This window comes from Micrasema longulum, unplaced genomic scaffold (assembly GCF_059751315.1).
Source record: "Micrasema longulum isolate JH-2025_06_02 unplaced genomic scaffold, ASM5975131v1 h1tg001965l, whole genome shotgun sequence".
NCBI lineage: Eukaryota > Metazoa > Arthropoda > Insecta > Trichoptera > Brachycentridae > Micrasema > Micrasema longulum.
The window spans coordinates 53,054-71,913 of NW_028279138.1; the positions used below are offsets into that span (position 1 = coordinate 53,054).

General features: G+C 34.5%; 1 protein-coding gene across 1 annotated transcript in view; it reads left to right on the top strand.

Moving 5' to 3' along the window:
• Positions 1–18,860, top strand: part of zip (myosin heavy chain 10) — a 45,455-nt gene that overhangs the window by 1,544 nt on the left and 25,051 nt on the right. The window contains exons 3-4 of the mRNA XM_088238769.1: positions 10,915–11,036; positions 18,209–18,232. Coding sequence (XP_088094895.1) covers positions 10,915–11,036; positions 18,209–18,232 — 146 coding nt within the window. The remainder of the gene's footprint in view (positions 1–10,914; positions 11,037–18,208; positions 18,233–18,860) is intronic.

Below are 18,860 nucleotides of genomic sequence, written 5' to 3' on the forward strand. Positions count from 1 at the left end.
TGATGATAAATGTTAACTTCCCATTGTAATCGGGGCCCAGGGCCGCGATTATGAACGGCTATCTTCATCGGTATATACTGAGACGGTATAAACTAATATCGGTATTTATGTATGAAAGTGTGAATATTTGTATGAAAATTCAAAGTATCTTCGTCGGTAACCGGTAATTCGACATGTTTAGAAGAAAAAAAATGTAAACATATTATATTTTTCATACAGAAAACTCAATTTTACTTTGTAGATAAAGTTGAAAAATTTTTTAACTTCCCATCAGAATACGTACCTGGTATCAATTGTCTTCACACTTGCGAATCATCGACAGTCCCAGTTAGTTCAGATCTCAACTGAAATCTCACTTCTTTTGTTTATCATACCCTCAATATTAAAATCAAATAGTTAAAAGTATTTGGAAAGCGGCCTTGAGATGATTTTTCACAAAAATGGCGCTCTAAAAATCAGCCGAATATTAGTCAAATGTTGTGTTCTTATCAATATTAAACTCGTGTGTGGCGTAAAATGCTAAGTGTTATTTTTTCGTGTTTAATTATTTTAATCGATAGTTCACATATTTTTTTTTATTTTTATTTATTTAGTATTTCACAGTTTTAAAATGTACAGAGTTTATTTGTTTCAGGTCCCGACTAGCTAGGAAATTCCTGTGTTTAGGAAGGACCTTATTTTATTAATGTGTTTTTTTTTATTTTTAATTTCATTAAATGATGCTTAATAAATTCAAAGAATAATAATAACATTATAAAAAATCAATATAAATTTAAATTAGAAAACATGCAAGTAATAATAATAAAAATTGAATCATAAAAATAGATTAGAAAATATGCCATTAATAGTAAATAAATGAGACACAATTATTATAAATTATAAAACATACCGATAATAATAAAAATTGAACCACAAATACACATTATAATATATAAAATGAGTAATTAAGACATTAAACAAAAATATAAATTGGAAAACATACCGATAATAATAAAAATTGAAGAACAAAAATAAATTACAGAATATACCATTTATAATTTTTTTTTTAAATAAGATACGGTTAAAATACTAGTTTTAAAAAGAAAAAAAAATATATGTAAATGAATAAACATAAAAAGTAAAATATTATTGTGTATACATTATTTACTTATTCTTATCAGTCCGTTTCTCTCCACTGCTGGACATAGGCCTCTTCCAAATTTTTCTGTTTTTCTGTCCTGGGCACTTTTTTCCATCCATGGCCCACGAGTTTGACAACGCCGTCATTCCATCTCCTCTGTGGTCTCCCTACTTTCCTTTTACTTTCGTAGAGTCTCTAGTTTAGTATTCTGGCATAATGCTCTGGCAAAAAGCACCCGATCGGCACCATGCGACGGACCCACCAAAGCACTAAAGGGGACTCGCAAAGGTTTGCTTTCGATCTAAAGAGGCTTGGCCGAAACCTTTCGAAAAAAAGGGTCACTAGAGCTCTCACAGGGCACGCTAAAATGCACCTTTCTTAATTTCCTGTACGTAGGTTCTGCAGTGCAGATGATGAAACACCTTTACACATTCTATGTGAATGTAATAATTTATCACTGGTTAAACCGGAGGATGTGAGAGCGCTAGCCCCTTACCTAATAGCCCGAAACTTAAAAGTTCTGGGCTCGGAGCGGGAGATTTCGCATTATGAGAACACTCGTCCTGCACTCATCAGCCAGGATCTTTAAAGACCTGGGCTCGGAGGTCGAGAACAAATGTACGAGGACCCGTCACAATACATCTACACGGGTCGCAGTGACGTCAGGAGCTTAAATAGCGCTGACCACCATTCTTCTGAATAAAAATCTAAATGGTGCCTTTCCACTTCCCAAAAAACCTGTAATCGTTTACAAATGAACATTAAGCGGGGGTCACAATAAAGATGTTTTTTAAGCCATGTGTTATGTGCTGTTACTGGACATCTTCGTATTTTTTTATGCAATAAATCAATAAGGCGAGGCAATATTAATATAATGGTAGAGTTACATTTAATAATGATAAATCACAAATTAAATATTGTAGGCATTTTTTTTATTTGGCCAATAATTAACACTTTCACTACTAACTGGCATTCCAGACTGTTCATTAATTCGAATAACGAGTCTGAAGATGCCCGTTAGATGGTGAAAGTGCTAATTGTCCAAACGATCCCGTGTAATAAATGTACCTGGTATTACTTATACGAAATAATGAACCATTAACACTACACAAATACATAGTTTAGATTGTTCTACTTACATAACGTTAGTTATAGACGGATGTGCGAATTGCTTCAAAAGTTATATTACGAATCCCTTTACATTATTTTTTATATTTTAAATATCAATAATTAAACGTTATCAATAACATAATATAAATAATTATGCATTATGACAGAACAATATGCTTTTGATTATTAAGCCAATTATTTTTTAATCCAATAATTAGATAATTAAATCTAATTAAAATTCTTTTGTAACCTTTGCCTACGAGCATGTATTGTGTTTTACATAATCAAATTTTAATTTTCCATCAAAAGATATTATAAAAAAACTTTTCTTCGTAGAGCTTACTTATAAATTATTACTACCAATAATTTATACATTTTTGGTCCATCGTGTTAAGAGTTTTTGGTTTATCATGGGAAGCTCGGTGTATGTCTATGAGACAGAATATGAAATCAAGAAATTAGGCGCCGAACCGGAGTCGTAGATATCATGGAAAATATAGCAAAATTAAAATGGTGGTGGTCAGGACACTTAGCGAGACAAAGTGATGATAGGTGGACACCCAGAATAATAAAGTGTAGACCACGGACAGATAAAAGAGGCGTTAGAAGGCCATGAAACACATGGGCCGACTACATTGCTTCGATTGCCGTTAGAACATGGTTAAAAAAAATTGGGGTATAGAAAGGATTGGAAACGTTTGGAAGACTTCCCTTATCCAGCAGTGGAGAGAACAAAGCTGAAGAAGATAAAGAAGACGTTTAGAGTTGTCAGTTTTTAGTTTTATATCGTCATAGCTCATTGTTATTTCGTAAATAACTCAATATGGAGATCCAAAGGGCTCAATTTGTTTAAATGCAAAGCCATTTATTTACCCAGGTGTTAGTTGTTATGATAGTGTGCATTACTTTTTATATTTCGGTATTTCCAAATTTAGAAGTAGAATGATGATGTTTATAGGTTTTTTGACTCAATTCGGTATATTTATCTTCCGAAAGTGTTGCGATTGTTGTGTTTGGCAAAGAAAGCGCTCTGAAAGACGAACTCTCCGAATAATTTATATTCGTGTTTGTAGTTTAGTCGTGTTGTTACCACCTTTATGTAGGCACCTAGTTGGTGGCCTAATTTTGTGATGTACAAAGTTATGTGGGTGCACAGAATGAGAGCAAGTAAAACAGGGTACTTACGTTTTACACAAAGATTTATTCACGAAACTAAACTACTGAAGCTAACACATTGAAAGAAGGATTCTAATAACTATATTAGGCAAAATAAAATGAAGTTGGTAAATCTAAATTGGCGGTAATTTTGTGCCTCGAAGACGCGTGCGGTGAGGTCGGAATCCGGTAGTTTTCTCGAAGCCGGTTTGGCCCGTTCGTACGCTCTACGTCGGCGTTCGGCAATGTTCGGCTCGTGCCGTCGTTGTCGACCCGCCACACAGCCCCCTTCCAAGTTTTGAAATCTGTTTTTCAAAACTGACGCTGTATCACCCTCCTGCCGCTACGCGTTGTGTATGCCGGTTGTTCTGTTGGTGTTTCCGTTTCTGCTGGACTGGCTCGTTCTTCCGCTGTCTGGAACGCCGGCTTGCACCTGTCCAGCGAAACCTTTTTATGTTCGCCATCCACGTCCAGTGTTACCGTCTTTTCCGCCCTGGTGATGACCTTGTAGGGCCCCTTGTAGTTCGGCATCAGGGGTTTGTACACTCTGTCGTCCCTCAGAAACAAGTGTGTGGCTCTCTTTAGTTCCGGGTGGATGAAAACGTTACCTTTATTGTGGTGCTCGACTGGCCTTGGTTTGACGTTTTGCATGAAATTTACCAGTTGCCTAGTGTAGGAGTCCGGGTCAATGTAGTCGTTCGTCTGCTCCAGGATGTCTGCTGGTAACTTTAGTTTGCACCCATACAGCATCTCTGCTACTGAGTGCTCTGCATTCGTGCGCAGTGTGGCCCTCAGTCCGAGTAGTATGGTGCTGATCGATTTTGTCCACGGAACAGGGTGGTGAGCTTTAATGGCCGTCTTCAGCGTTCTATGAAATCGCTCGATCATGCCATTACTTTGTGGATGGTAAGGCGTCGTGTTGGAGTGTGCTATGCCTGATCTGGAACAAAACAAGTTAAAGTCCGTAGACATGAATTGCCTACCCTGATCAGTTATAATTTTCTCCGGTACGCCGTATCTCGCAATCCAGTTGTCCCAGATGGCTCTGATGATTGTGTGGGTCTGGATATCTGCGATAGGGATTACTTCCGCCCATCGAGTGTATCGGTCGATACATGTGAGGCAGTACCTCAGTCCCTCTGATGGTGGAAAAGGTCCGATGAGGTCGACATGGACCACGCAGAATTTCTGTCTCGGCATGTCGATCTTGATGATCGGTGTCCTCGTGTGTTTGTTGACTTTGCTCTTCTGACAGGGTATGCAGGCCTTCGTCCAAGCTGCGCAGTCTGCTTTCATATTTTTCCAGACGCCTCTTTGACTGATGGTCTTGGTCGTGGCGTCGGCTCCTGCATGGTTGAGGTTATGCACTTGGTTGAAGAAAGATCTCTGTAGCGTTTTTGGGATGTACGGTCGCATGTTGCCTTTGTTGAGATCGAAGACGATTTCTTGTCCCTGCATGTTGGTTTTGATCAGGTTCAGAGCAGTGTTCTTGTCGTCCAAGAGTGCGAGTAGTTCGTTGTCCTGCCTTTGTTCTTTATGGATCTTTTCGAACGATATGTTTGCCTCTTGTTCGATCATGTCGATTCTTGATAAGGTATCGGCGACGACGTTGTCTTCTCCTTTTATGTATTTGATGTCCGTGCTGAACTGTGAGATGTAGTCTAGATATCTGAGTTGTCTGGGGCTTTCTTTGTCGTGACTTTTCCTTCTAAACACGAATTGTAGTGGTTTATGGTCCGTGTATATACAGAATTCTCTGCCCTCCAGATAATGTTGAAAGTACCTTACAGTCTCAAAAATGGCTAGTAGTTCCCTGTCGTACGTACTATATGAACACTGAGCCTTGTTCAACTTTTTTGAGAAGAAACTTATCGGTTTGTAGTTGATGCCGTCTGTGGTTTGTTGTAGCACGCCTCCGATTGCGTAATCTGAGGCGTCTGTCCACACTGACATCTTGCTGCTTTCCTCTGGGTAGCTAAGCTTAGTGGCGTTGATCAGCGAGTTCTTGACCTCTTCGAAATCGTGTGTAGTGACTTCGTTCCACTCTACTTTTCTGTTGTCATTCTTTTTTGCTCCCTTGAGGTAATCGTGTAGTCGTATCAATTTGTGTGCTGCTCGTGGTATGAATCTTCGGTAGAAGTTTCCCATGGCCAAGAATCTTCTCAACTGCTTAATGGTTTCTGGCTTGTTGAGGTTCGTGATGGCTTCCACTTTTGTTGGCGAGGGTCCGATGCCTTCAGCCGAAATTTCATAACCAAGAAATAACAGTGTTTTCTTGGCAAACTCGCATTTAGATGGGTTTACCACCATTCCATGATCTTGAAGTCGCTGGAACAAAGCTTTTAAGTGTTCCACATGTGTTTCTTCGTCTGGTGAAGCGATCAATATATCGTCGATATATGCGTGTACTCCTTCTAGACCTCTTGTGACTTCGTTGATGTGACGTTGGAATGTTTGTGCAGCGCATGATAGTCCGAATGGCATTCTTACAAATTCAAATAACCCGAATGGTGTGGTTATAGCTGTCTTTTTAATGTCAGTTTCATTAATTGGAATTTGGTGATATGCTCGTTGTAAGTCAATTTTGGAAAAAATTTTACAGTTAAATAAGTCATTGCATATATCGTGGATATGTGGCAAGGAATAACGATCAGGTACCGTCTGTGCGTTTAAGCTACGGTAATCGCCACAAGGGCGATAAGTACCATCGCTCTTCTTCACCATATGCAATGGAGAGGCCCACTCACTCTTGGAGGGTCTACAAATACCTTGAGCCACCATGTGATCGAACTCTTGCTTCGCCTGCCTCAGTAGTTCTGGGGACAGCCGACGAGTCTTACACATAACGGGTTTGCCACGGGTATCTATATGGTGGATTGTGTTGTGTTTATCCAGCCCTGCGTATGGTTTATTGATATCTACTAGTTGTGGATACTTCAATATGAGTGAGTGGTAAATGTTGGTTTTGTCTGTTAATGATATGGAACATGTTATGTTGTTGTTTGTGGAGATGTCAAATGCTCTGACTATCTTGCCGTTTGTATTGTCTACTAACCGTTTGTTCCTAACATCTACTAACAGGTGGAAGTTGTGGAGAAAATCTGCTCCTATAATAGGGCGTGTCGTATCCGCTATTATAAACTTCCATGTAAACATTTGTTTACATCCCAGATTCAGTGTTACCGTGGTAACTCCGAAATTCTGGATCGTAGTCCCGTTCGCTGCATAGAGAATTAGCTTAGACTTTTCTCCATGGCGTTTGTGTAAAGATCTAGGAATTAATGATATTTCCGATCCGGAGTCAACGAGGTATGACACACCGGTATCACGATCTTTAACAAAGAGACGTGTTGTGTTGGTTGAATCAGCCGCCTCCGCTATGATTCGACCATCTAGTTTTTTGAAGCTAGATGCGGTTTAAATTCACATGGTGTGACGCATTTCTTAGCTTGATCGCCAAATTTTGTGTGGAAGTAACAAAGAATAGTTTTCTTGTTATTTCCGTTGGCCCTATAGCTTGTTTTGTTGAAATTGTTGTTGTATTTGTTGTTATTGAAATTGTTACTGCTGTTACTTGTTGTGTGTTTGCATCTATTGTTATTGTTGTTGTGACTATGCTGTTTGTTGATTGTGTGAAATAAACTCTCTACCTTATGGGTTAGAGCTTGTACGGACTGTTCTAAACTACAAATGTTATTTTTATTGTTGGTACCTACTACCGCTACATTATCCTGTGTGTACACCTGTATTAGGCGATCTGCTATCGTCGCTTGCCTATCCCAGTCATCTTCGCTTATGGCTAAATGCGCTTGGATCGTCTTGGGCAGTTGTTGTATCCACAAGTATTGCAACGTCGTTTCGTCTATTTGTAAACCTATTGCTAGCGTCCGCATCTCTCTAAGTAGGCTGGATGGGTTTCGATCCCCAAGCTGTAAGGAAGAAAACAGTTTTTCTCTCCTTCTGTCCTGTGGACAGCCCATGCGTTGGATTATAGCTTCCTTCAGCCTCGTATATTTTGCTCGGTTCGGTTCCATGAGTAAAATATCTGAAACTTGTTCTATGTGCGCTTGTTCAAGTTTTGACACTAAGTGACTATAACGTGCGTCTTCTGAAACTATGTTTGCCAACTCGAATTGTGCTTCTATCTGTTTAAACCAAAGTTCGATGTTGTTCACCCATAGCTGTGGTAGTTTAACGCTAATCCTATCCGTGTGGAACATGTTGTTTGCTGTGTTGATATTTGTCAAGTCAGTGTTGTCCTTGTTAGCCATTGTTTACAGTTTAAAAATATTCGTTTTTAAAAAAAAAATTCAGAAAAATGTATGTAATAATGATTACAGTATAAGTTAAAATATTGAAATAAAAGTATTCAATAATGAGTGTAGTTGTATTAAAAAGTTAAGTTTAAATTATTAGATTTAAATTTAAATTTTTATTTAAATTTCAAACAAAAATATTTATTTTTTAAATGTCAGAGTCACTATTTGTTATGTATGTACTGTGCAAGTTATAGAAAAGAAAATTAAAAACAGAAAATTTAAATAATTATTTTACCATACGGCGGAACACATTTTCCAACTATTAGGTATTTGTATTCTCCAAGCCTGAGTGGTCCCCTCAATATTAATATTCCTTTTGATTGTCCGTTGTACAATATATCAAGTTTAAAAATGTTTATGGTAAAACTTCAAATCTGTAACACATAATAACATGCATAGCCTAGGTTAAAAATATAAACATATATAGTACAGTCACACGATATAATGTATATAGAAAAAAAGTATGGATACTAATGTCCACGTACTAAGTTAAACATTCGTCGGCTTAGCCGCCCGAATATCTGTTTGTTTGATAGTTTCAAGTTGTTTACAAAAATAAAATTTTACAAATTGCAAGTATTGTGCACGACTGCGCCAGCTGAAAAATATTTCCGATAGATTTCGCTGGTAAAAAAAAAACTTACTCCCGCAGTGCGTTCACAAGGAGAAAACTTTCGGATGCCTACGTCACGCTTGTCTCGCCATATAATATTTGTCAAAAATAATTATGTTCCGGTACCCTGTAAGTACCTCTACTCAATCTGGCCCCCTATGTAAATGTTCGTGTGAATTGTTTGTGTGTTCGACTCAAGAAAAATAAAAAAAAATAAAATTTATATGTGTTGTAGGAATGTATTACTCGGCGTGCGATTTTTGGTGAGCGAGTCGCTCGAACGTATTATATTATGTTTGTTTATAATAATTTTAGTTAAATTATGAATCACCTGTTTGAATTAATCCCGGCCGAGTAATATTGTTAAGAAATTAATCACAGTTTAATCAATTCACTAGTTACATTAATTACATTTACATTAGTTACATTTACATTGAAGATTGTTACCGACAGAAAAATTCACTCGATTCGCTCGGTCTTTGAAAAATCTAATTCTATTATATATTATAATTATTATAATATAATTCTATTATACTAAATTAATTAACCTTACAATAAGTTAACCTTGAAATAGATTAACCTTGATTAATTACAAATAAATTAAAAGTGCAATCAAATTAAAAATGAAATTTTAAATTTTTCATGTACCGACCGAAAAAAAGTAATTGTTGTACAATTTTGTCAAGCGAAGATATTTCTGTCTGAAATTTTGCGCAATTTTTATGGAATTTGAATGGGGTCACCGTGATTGATTGTTTAATGTTGTGTTTTCGTGTTCAAACGTCGGGGTATACCACTTTTGTCGTGTTGTTACCACCTTTATGTAGGCACCTAGTTGGTGGCCTAATTTTGTGATGTACAAAGTTATGTGGGTGCACAGAATGAGAGCAAGTAAAACAGGGTACTTACGTTTTACACAAAGATTTATTCACGAAACTAAACTACTGAAGCTAACACATTGAAAGAAGGATTCTAATAACTATATTAGGCAAAATAAAATGAAGTTGGTAAATCTAAATTGGCGGTAATTTTGTGCCTCGAAGACGCGTGCGGTGAGGTCGGAATCCGGTAGTTTTCTCGAAGCCGGTTTGGCCCGTTCGTACGCTCTACGTCGGCGTTCGGCAATGTTCGGCTCGTGCCGTCGTTGTCGACCCGCCACAGTAGTTCTTCATTGAATATAAATAACTTTTTGGACTTTCATGAAATGAAGAAGACATGAAAGAGTTTAAATTAAAATAATTTAAGTGTAAAGTAATAACAATGGTAAGAATTGATGTTTTGCTTGAATGTATATAATAAAAACAGATTCCTCTCTTCAAACTCTTTTATTCCTATAATTATATAAAATCATTTTTACAACCCCTGCTTGCACTTGTAAATAACATAAGACATTTGTTTAGCCTCCCACCAGTCTGAATATGTCGGTCACGACGAAACCCGGTCACTGGCAAAAATTATAAATAAAAGTGGAATAAAACTATAAACGTATTTTTATTATTATAATTAAAATGCAGTTCCACTAAGAGATGTCGGTAGAAAAACTCAATCTATCTTAAAATAATTATAAAATATCTCTCGCTCGTATCTATGATTTTTATTGAAATAGTGCCTCGGAATTCCCAATAGTCTCCGCTCGCCTAAAAAATACTCGATAAACAAACAACCTAAAACCAGACACCAATTTTCTAAGAGAGAGCACTCCGGTTCGGGGATTTTAAAAATAAATCAAAAGGGAGATTAGACAAATCCCGCGCTTGTTGGCTTTTAGAAATTTCTCGAATATTAAGAAATACGCGTTGAAAGTTGAATTATACAAATTGTATATTCAAAAAAGGCATAAGACTTACACGTCTGTTGCATTGACAAGGTGTCACCGTTTGAATAGTTGTACAAATGTGATAGTTCAAGCATTTCGTTTTGCGAAATCGTGTTATACCTGTAAGTAAATTGTACATAAATATTACAGACTACGCGTAAACCTTTTTCTTTGTGTTTATTTACAAATTTCCGACATTTTAACCTTTTTTTCTCAAATCTATTGTCAATTTTTAAACGATTTGGCTATCCAAGTTAACGGTGATATATTATTTTTGTTCGTAAGCGTAAAAAATGCTTTCTGAATAAATATGTCGCCCATTACGCTGATATCTGCGATGCTGTCGGCCATTTTTGGCTAACTCGAATTTCCTTTTTGGACAAATTGTACCGGAATTTAGAAAGGTTTCAATTTCCTTTCTGAAATGGTTCGCCTAAATATACGGATTTTCGTTTCATACAGAAAATATTTTACATAACCACGCGACATCATTTACTATGATGTATGACAATTGTATATTTTATGGACGAACAAAAAACGATGACGCGATGTAAAAAATATTTTCCTAAACTATTATTTATTTCCAGTTATGTTGAATGCATTTCAGGTCAAAATTGGAAACATTAAATTATTTACTCGAACAATATTTTAATCTTTTTTATATTTCAGATTTGATATACACGAGTTTGAAAAAATATTGTACAATATGACCAATGTTTTATTGTTAGTGTAGATGACACACGAAATATATTTTTTTAATTTAACTACTTTTTCTTGACAGATCGCGAGGACCAGTCCATTCTGTGTACAGGAGAATCCGGAGCCGGAAAAACAGAAAACACAAAGAAGGTCATCCAGTATCTGGCATACGTAGCTGCTTCCAAACCCAAGGGATCTGGAGCGGTAAGCATGAAAAAAATATTATTATTAAAATTTGAATTCAGAATTCTAACGAAAACAAAATGATACGAAAATTCGAATTCAACATTTTTGAATCTCGCGGTTTATGGAAAGAAAAATTGGATCAGTATTGTATTGGGTTAAATTTTATTTTGTTTACGGGGGAGGTTGTAAAAATTGGGATTATATATGTTTTTTTTATATAGGTACTAAATATTATTCATAATAACACACTACAGTTAATAGTAGTTTTATTTATTGGTGGTGTTCGATCAATTAACTGTGCACATTTCTTTGTAAAAGTACTATTAATTGCATTATTTTTATAACTTGTAAATTATTTACAATGGGATTGTGTGCACTGGGATTTAAATTTTATTTCTCATACCCAGCTTACTTAATTAATTTTCAGACAGCCGATTTAATTTTAAGGTACACTGTTTTTAAGGGAATATTATTATCTGTTGATGCAAAATTATTTTTCTTAATCGTTTTAACACCTTGGCATGGGATTTTGGATTGTTAATTATATAATTGGGTTACGTAAAACGAGTGATTTTAGTTTCAACTTTCTTGCAATGTGAAACAACAGTTTCTACTAGATTTTTATTAATATTTTGTCCAATAAAATTCGAAATTTATTGATAAAAGCAAGTAAAAATGCAGGACAGTCAAAATACTATACAATGGACTTTAACACTACAATGACTTGCCTACTTGAACAATAATATTGGAGACAAATTTAAAATCAGCATTAAAACGTACATGATGACTACACTAACCATACAAGACGTAATATGAATTGATCTTATGATATGTTTGTTTAACCCTAACGTGTTTTTAAAATTATAAATACAAAATAATAGTGGCTGTTGCCGACTGTTACATGCTAGATGATTCGACCCTTCGGATCTCACTTACTCGAGCCTCCGAGCCTCATTTTATCGGCTCTTTGGGCGTCAGTTAATTGGGATACGTAAAATAATAAAATCAGTAAATAAAGGTCAACACATCTTGATACAAGAACTTAACAACTTTTCAACTTCGTACTTTTATATTACTATCCCTTATCGGCGTCAAATCCAGAAGAAAGTTATAAGCAGCAGCGTCAGCAAATGAGAGCTAAAACTGGAAGAAATCATTTAAAAAATGAACCTTTTGAATACATGACATTTATTATGGACAACGACTGAGCCTCCATCGAATAGAAGAATAGATAATGCCTTTCGAGTTAATTATTATTTTAAACACATTTCAAAAATGCGTTTTCGATACACAAGAATTCATTTTTCATGTCAAGGTGTTTTGCAATATTTGCGTATTTGAAAAAATTGTTGAATGTTTTAATTGTTCTGAATGTAAAAATTGCATTCAATGTGTTTTTTTTTATATCATTTTTAATAACAAAACTGTTTTTGCTTGTGTTCTACATATATTTTGTCGACCTCGCTTAGGCAATACGAGTGCAAATCGTGTTAGTGCATTTTGCGAATAATTACTAACGTTTATATTTTTAACTTATCGTGTGTATTGTGTTTGTACCTTGTGCATGCATATGACTCACCAATATTTGTGCTGTTTAGAGGTATTGATTTAGATAGTAACATGCACACATGCCCTCTACAGATTCACGCACACTTACACGACCCTTTCCTATAACCCGTATACGTATATAGATTTCCTTTTGACCCGCCAGATGTTCGTCTTTCGACGCCTTTTCCGATATAAGAATATTCAAATATATGAAAAAGGAATGTAGCTCGTGAATCATCGATCGTGGCTGTAATTAATCAGCAAAGATCCCGTGCCATATGTCTCATCATAACTTGTTCGTCAATTGAACGTTTTAGTATTTTTTTTACTACGCAAGATCTTTAAAACATATATTAACGTTTTTATGATTTTTTTTGTTAAAAATAAATGTTTGAGTTCTTATCACTACCAAAGTTCAAATATTTAGACTACATCCTAAATGTCGTAAATAACTCGTGTCGGACAAATGGGAATTGAGTTGTGGTAGAGTGAGATTCGAACCTCGGACCTTTGATCCGTGAGTCCAAAACACTACTTCTTCTTCTTCTTCTTCAGCCTTATTCTCTCCACTACTGGATGGCGGCCTCTTCCAAACGTCTCTATTCCTTCCTATCACCCGCTTTCATCATCCACGTTTTACCGGCTATCGAGGCAATGTCATTGACCCATATTTTCTGTGGCCTTCGAACACTTCTTTTGTTTGACCATGGTCTCCACTTTATTATTCTAGGTGTCCACCTGCCATCAGTTTGCCCCGACAAGTGTCCCGCCCACTGCCATTTTAATTTTCTGCACGATTCATGATATCTACGACTCCGGTTCGGCGCCCTATTTCTTCATTTCTTATTATGTCTCTTAGACATACACCGAGCATCTGTCTTTCCATGGATCGTTACGTGCATTTTAGTTTCTGGCTACTTTTCTGTGTTACAGACATGGTTTCTAGTCCATATGTCGTCACCGGCAATATACAATGCTACCACGGGACCACAACCCGGTTTTAACCGACATTTAAAATTATTCTTAAATAATCGTTTTAGAAAATGGGTATCAAATTGTGTTAGAACCAGGAGCGACCTTCGTCGTTCCGATCCGATAGCCGCAACATTAGCATATTATGTTTAGATATTTTATAGGTAGAGGTATTTTTTTATAAATTTTGTCAGAAGTCAGGATTATTTTGAGTTTGACAAGTTTGACGTTTGAACGGCGAACGACTCGGTTACCTTCATTACTCAGTTTTTCTTAATTATTGCATTCCATTTTCTTAAATAGCCATCTACGTCTGTCAATCGTGTCCATAATGTTTACATTTTTTACCTTAGAATTCACTAGAGAACAGAACGCTTTAAATTCAAACTTGGAAGGCACTTGCTGAAAGGGTTAAACTTATATCTTAGAAATCGGTCAGTATTTATGGGTAGGTACTTATCTATCTAGCATTGACTGGCTGTATTTCTTCCGTTTTTGGTAGCCATTAGCCATAGATAACGACTGTTGCCTTTAGCTCCGAGCCGCTTGTGTCATGCCGCGAAAGTAAAATTAATACAAAGTTATGAGCCACTTCGTCTGACTATAATGTATTATGCTAAAACGATTTATAAATTTCACTGCGGGCAGGTATAAATTACCAATTAGATACAAATTTATCTGTATTTTTTTCAGTCGATTGCATCCAAAAACTAGTTTAATTTTCACAATCTCCAGCCGCAACATTAGTCAATTGCGTTTTAATTACAAGTGCCATATTTGGCTTATTTGTCCTTTCTTAGGGCCGATGAACTACTTAAAGTTAACAATTAATTTTGTAGCACAATAAACTACCCCATTTTTGTCAGTTGATTCGGAATGATTTAGGTATTTTAGGGCACTGATATAGAATTATGATGTAGTTTTTTCCGTTGCTGATTCTCTGTGTTAGCAAAAAATAATAAGGGTGGTGAAATGTTTATCTTTTTGAATAAAACCATTTATTTTATATGTTATTAATACTTTAAACACACTTTGTCCTTATATTGTTTTTAAGTGTCAATAATAATTATTAATATACATGCTAGTCGGTTGCGTTTTCTGGAGTATAATTTAAATTACATTACTTGTTCTTATTCTTAAACACCTAATTTTTCATCTGGTTTTTTTTTCTTAAAGAACTTTTCAATATAATTTTTACATTAGTTAGATAGTAGGCCAAACAATTATCTCGAAACTATGCCCGAATCATAGTTTTACGCTTGCATCGAATGAGGAAGTTCAGTGCAACAGGAAATCGGATATAAACAGTGTTTTCTTACGCGCGGTAAAAATTATAGCATTTAATTGTATCGCGAAGTTTCTCGAAAATGTATGAAAAATTTATAAAAATGAACTTCTTTGAACGACGTCACTAGTTCTCTGAAATCAACCAATGACAAAGTGTTGTGATACATTTCCGGTTACCGGGAAGTCAACCCACCAATCGGGACAACTCGCCGCAGAGAACTTGAGACCTCGCAGGCGGGGTAATTTCAAAATCACGAAACTTTAAAAATCATAGCGCTGATAATACGATACAATTTTTTTTTAAATTTTAGCTTAGTTTGAAAGCCTTTTTAACAAATAAGATAAAAACCACTTAACTTTGAATGTCAAGAAAAATGTTATAGATATAAATAATTTAATAATAATGATATATTGATTTGTCTGTTTCGATACATGCTTGTTTAGTGAAAAAGAAAGTAGCAAAAAAAGGAAATGTAACAAATTAATTACTTCAGATGTAACAGTAAATATTTATTTCCATTTTTTTTTTTACGAATTTATTGTATAAATTACACGCATTCGTACATTGTTAAAGAGTATGTATTGCGTATACGCCCGGTAAATATATTTATTTATGTGAATTTCAAAGCGAGGATATTTTTTAAGGTCATTTTAAACAGATGTTAGTATCGTGTCCTAAACCTAAATCAATCCGAAGCCATTTTAGTTAGCTGCATTTTTTTTTCTCCTTGTATCGCTAGTATGCAAGTTATTGTAGCGGGACAGTGTCAACTCCATGTATAGGCACCGTATCATTTGTCCACATTCTTTAAGATCGCTCGAATACTGAGTTGTGCAATTTGTGCTCGAATATATTCTGTACCAGATGCTTTATGTGAATCCACGCCTAATTAATCAATATTATTAAATCGAGACTCAGAATTACGTTATTCGAAAATATAAATTTTACAGGGCCTTTGTGCGAAATCGTCACGGCTCAAGCGGCAAATTTTTAGACGTTTTTTTCTCTTTTTTAAAATTTAATCTTATTGAATTTTCAGTGGAAAAAAAAATAGTTTCCTCAGTTACGAAAATACTGGTGAGGCTGTGTTGGCTGGTATATATGATTTATTTTATGTATTTCGTAAAAATATTTTTTTATGTATAAAAATTCGGATCAGAATTTCGAGGTTTGAACTTAGTTCTATCACAATTTTCCCATTTTCTAGCAGGGTCATTTACGAAAAGTTGAAAATAGTCACAAAGTTGAAATAGTTTGATTAATTATAGACGCAAATATTAGATAAAAAGTGTTAAAAAAATATTCTCCGAATTTCGAATCCAAAATAACTAAAAACATTCTTCCTACAGCTAAAAATGATAAATTTAAAGTGATTTATTACAGAAAACCTAAGATTTCAGTCATTTCAAAAATGATCATTTATATTTTTATAATATTATGATAAAATAAATACAGAATACCTGAAAAATGTATCGAAATCCCTAATTCCCTGTAACCTTAAACTTTTCTCATTTCAAATAATTTTGTGTTTGTAGTTCAAAAAAATATTGTTTATTTTGCTGCATTAGTAGTTTGATTCCAGTACATTTTGGAACATTTCGGCTTGATTTTTTTTACTACCACCTGTTCATTTTGTGGTATACAAGTAGATATTTTTTTCCTTCCCTCAAAATGGTATCTAGGCTACAACATTACACTGATGTAACGTTATTTTGAATACATGTTGATTCAGGTGAACTCGATTATTTCAGAGGAGACTGTAAATCACGTTAATAGGCACTGTATTTAATAAATGCAGTTTCGTTTAATTCATATATTATTAATTTTTATTTTTAGCTTTTAATTTGTATGTTCAATCTGACAAAAGTTTTGTTATTTATTTATTTTATTTTTCCACCCAAATTCGAGGCTCTGATATTTCGAGACGTTTTTCGATGGGTAAGAATTTACTTTTCCTTTATTTTCCACAGAAAAAAATCCTCCGATTTCCCGAATTGTTTGCGATATGAGATCAGCTATGAGAAAATATAAATTTGTTGTTTCTTAGAATAATTATAATACGAGTAGTATAGCTGTTTGTCTGTTTGCTAATGATTAAGTATACATTTTATATAATATTATACCCCAATCCTTTCCACAAAATAAATTAATTTTGTACTTGAGAATGTGCATGTTTTTTTTTATAATCATGCACTTTTGGATATTTTGTAGGCTTAGAAAAATTCATGGGTTTAATTTAAAGCATTATATTTTATTTTTTACACCTACCTTTTACCATAATATTTTTAATCAATTTATTTCATGTGACATCATTATTTGTTCTTTATGTTTTCTAAAATAGCTCTATTCATACTTAAATAATTTTCTTTTCTAAGATAAATATCATACATCACATAGACATAGTTAATATTAAGGTGTTGGTCTACTCGAGATAAAATTGTCTATTTATATATTCCTCTTATGCATAACAAAGCACATTTCTGAATTTCAACTCTATGAACAAAGTGTATAGTTTAATTCAAAATTTCAGAAATGCTGTTTGAAAATAATGTTTTTTTTTTTTTACATGAAAATTCTTTCAAAATTAATTGAAACAGAAATAAATCAAATTAAAAGTAAAAATTGCATTCGCAAAATGAATTTTAAGTACATAAAATAATCATGTGCTTAATGAGAAAAAAAGAGTAAAGAGAGACCAACCCTTTCAGAATTAATTTCTGATTTCCATTGTTTTTAATACTATTCAAATCTAGGAATTCATTATAAAATTTAAATTTATTTACCGGAATTAGATTAGTTTAGAATCTGTGATATACTCACATTTAATCTCCTCAATTTTGCCTTACAAACAGTATGAACATAGATATTGTACAATTATCGCACCTCCAGAAACTTACTGTGGTATGTCTAAATTGTCCATTTTACACGAGGGCAAAAACAAATTTAATAGAAGAACACTCTAGCATTATAATTACAGCTGTTTTCTTCTCGATATTTTACTCAATTGATTTCAAAGAATACTAAAGTTTGCGGTATATCTCGCTCCAAAAAAATTGTAGAGATATGTGAGTTCTAAGAGAATAAATAAATCAGTTAAACTGCATTCATAACTCAAAACAGCCAAATTTAGACTTTCGACAGTGTACTTCTGGGGGCGCGTTATGTTTTTGCATGGTTGTCCTTAATTGATTTTATCGCACACAAGCATGTGAAGTATTTTAAGATTCACGGAACCATGGAGTTATGTATTTATGCTATAAATCTAATGCCACATCCCTCTGTCAATATTCTATCTGGCCACGGAACCTTCTACACGGATGTGTCGCGCTGTCTTCTTGTGATCTTCCTCGGGTCTTGTGATCTTCCGTCTTCTCCCCTTCAGGCCCCCACTCCACAGTTGATTATTGTAAGTATTTTAAGGGTGAAGAAAAATTACATTCACTTCTAACCGTGGCCTATATGTGCGAGTTCTTTCAATCATTCTTACAGCGACACAAAAATTACAAGTCATTGTACTGTTACGTTTTTTATCAAAATTAAATATAGGAAATAAATACCCTTTCTTGGGAGTAAATTTTACCAATGAAAACCAATGACATACTCCCATAGTTAAATTTATTTAACTCCATGGGACTAAAAGTCCTGTGTTGAAATAGATACTCAAGTGCGTAATATATGGTATTTCAAATCGTGGGTACTGGGTACTCCTCAGTTTATAATTGTAATAATTTTTTTAAGGGTGAATAAAAATTACATTAACTTTTAACCTTGGCCTATTTGTTTGAGTTTTTTTAAATTATTAGTATAGTGACACAAAAATTACAAGTCACAATACTGTTTTACGTTTTTTTAAATCAAAATTGAAAGCCATTAACTCTTCAAAAAATTAACCAAAAAATCCCCCAGGAAATATTGCAGTAATGTCAAAAAGACAGTCTTTATACCAGAAAATGTACAATTTATTACAATATTATTATGCATTGTAAAACATAAAGTACTAAACAAGTTTGTCCCGATAAACTATAAACTAATAG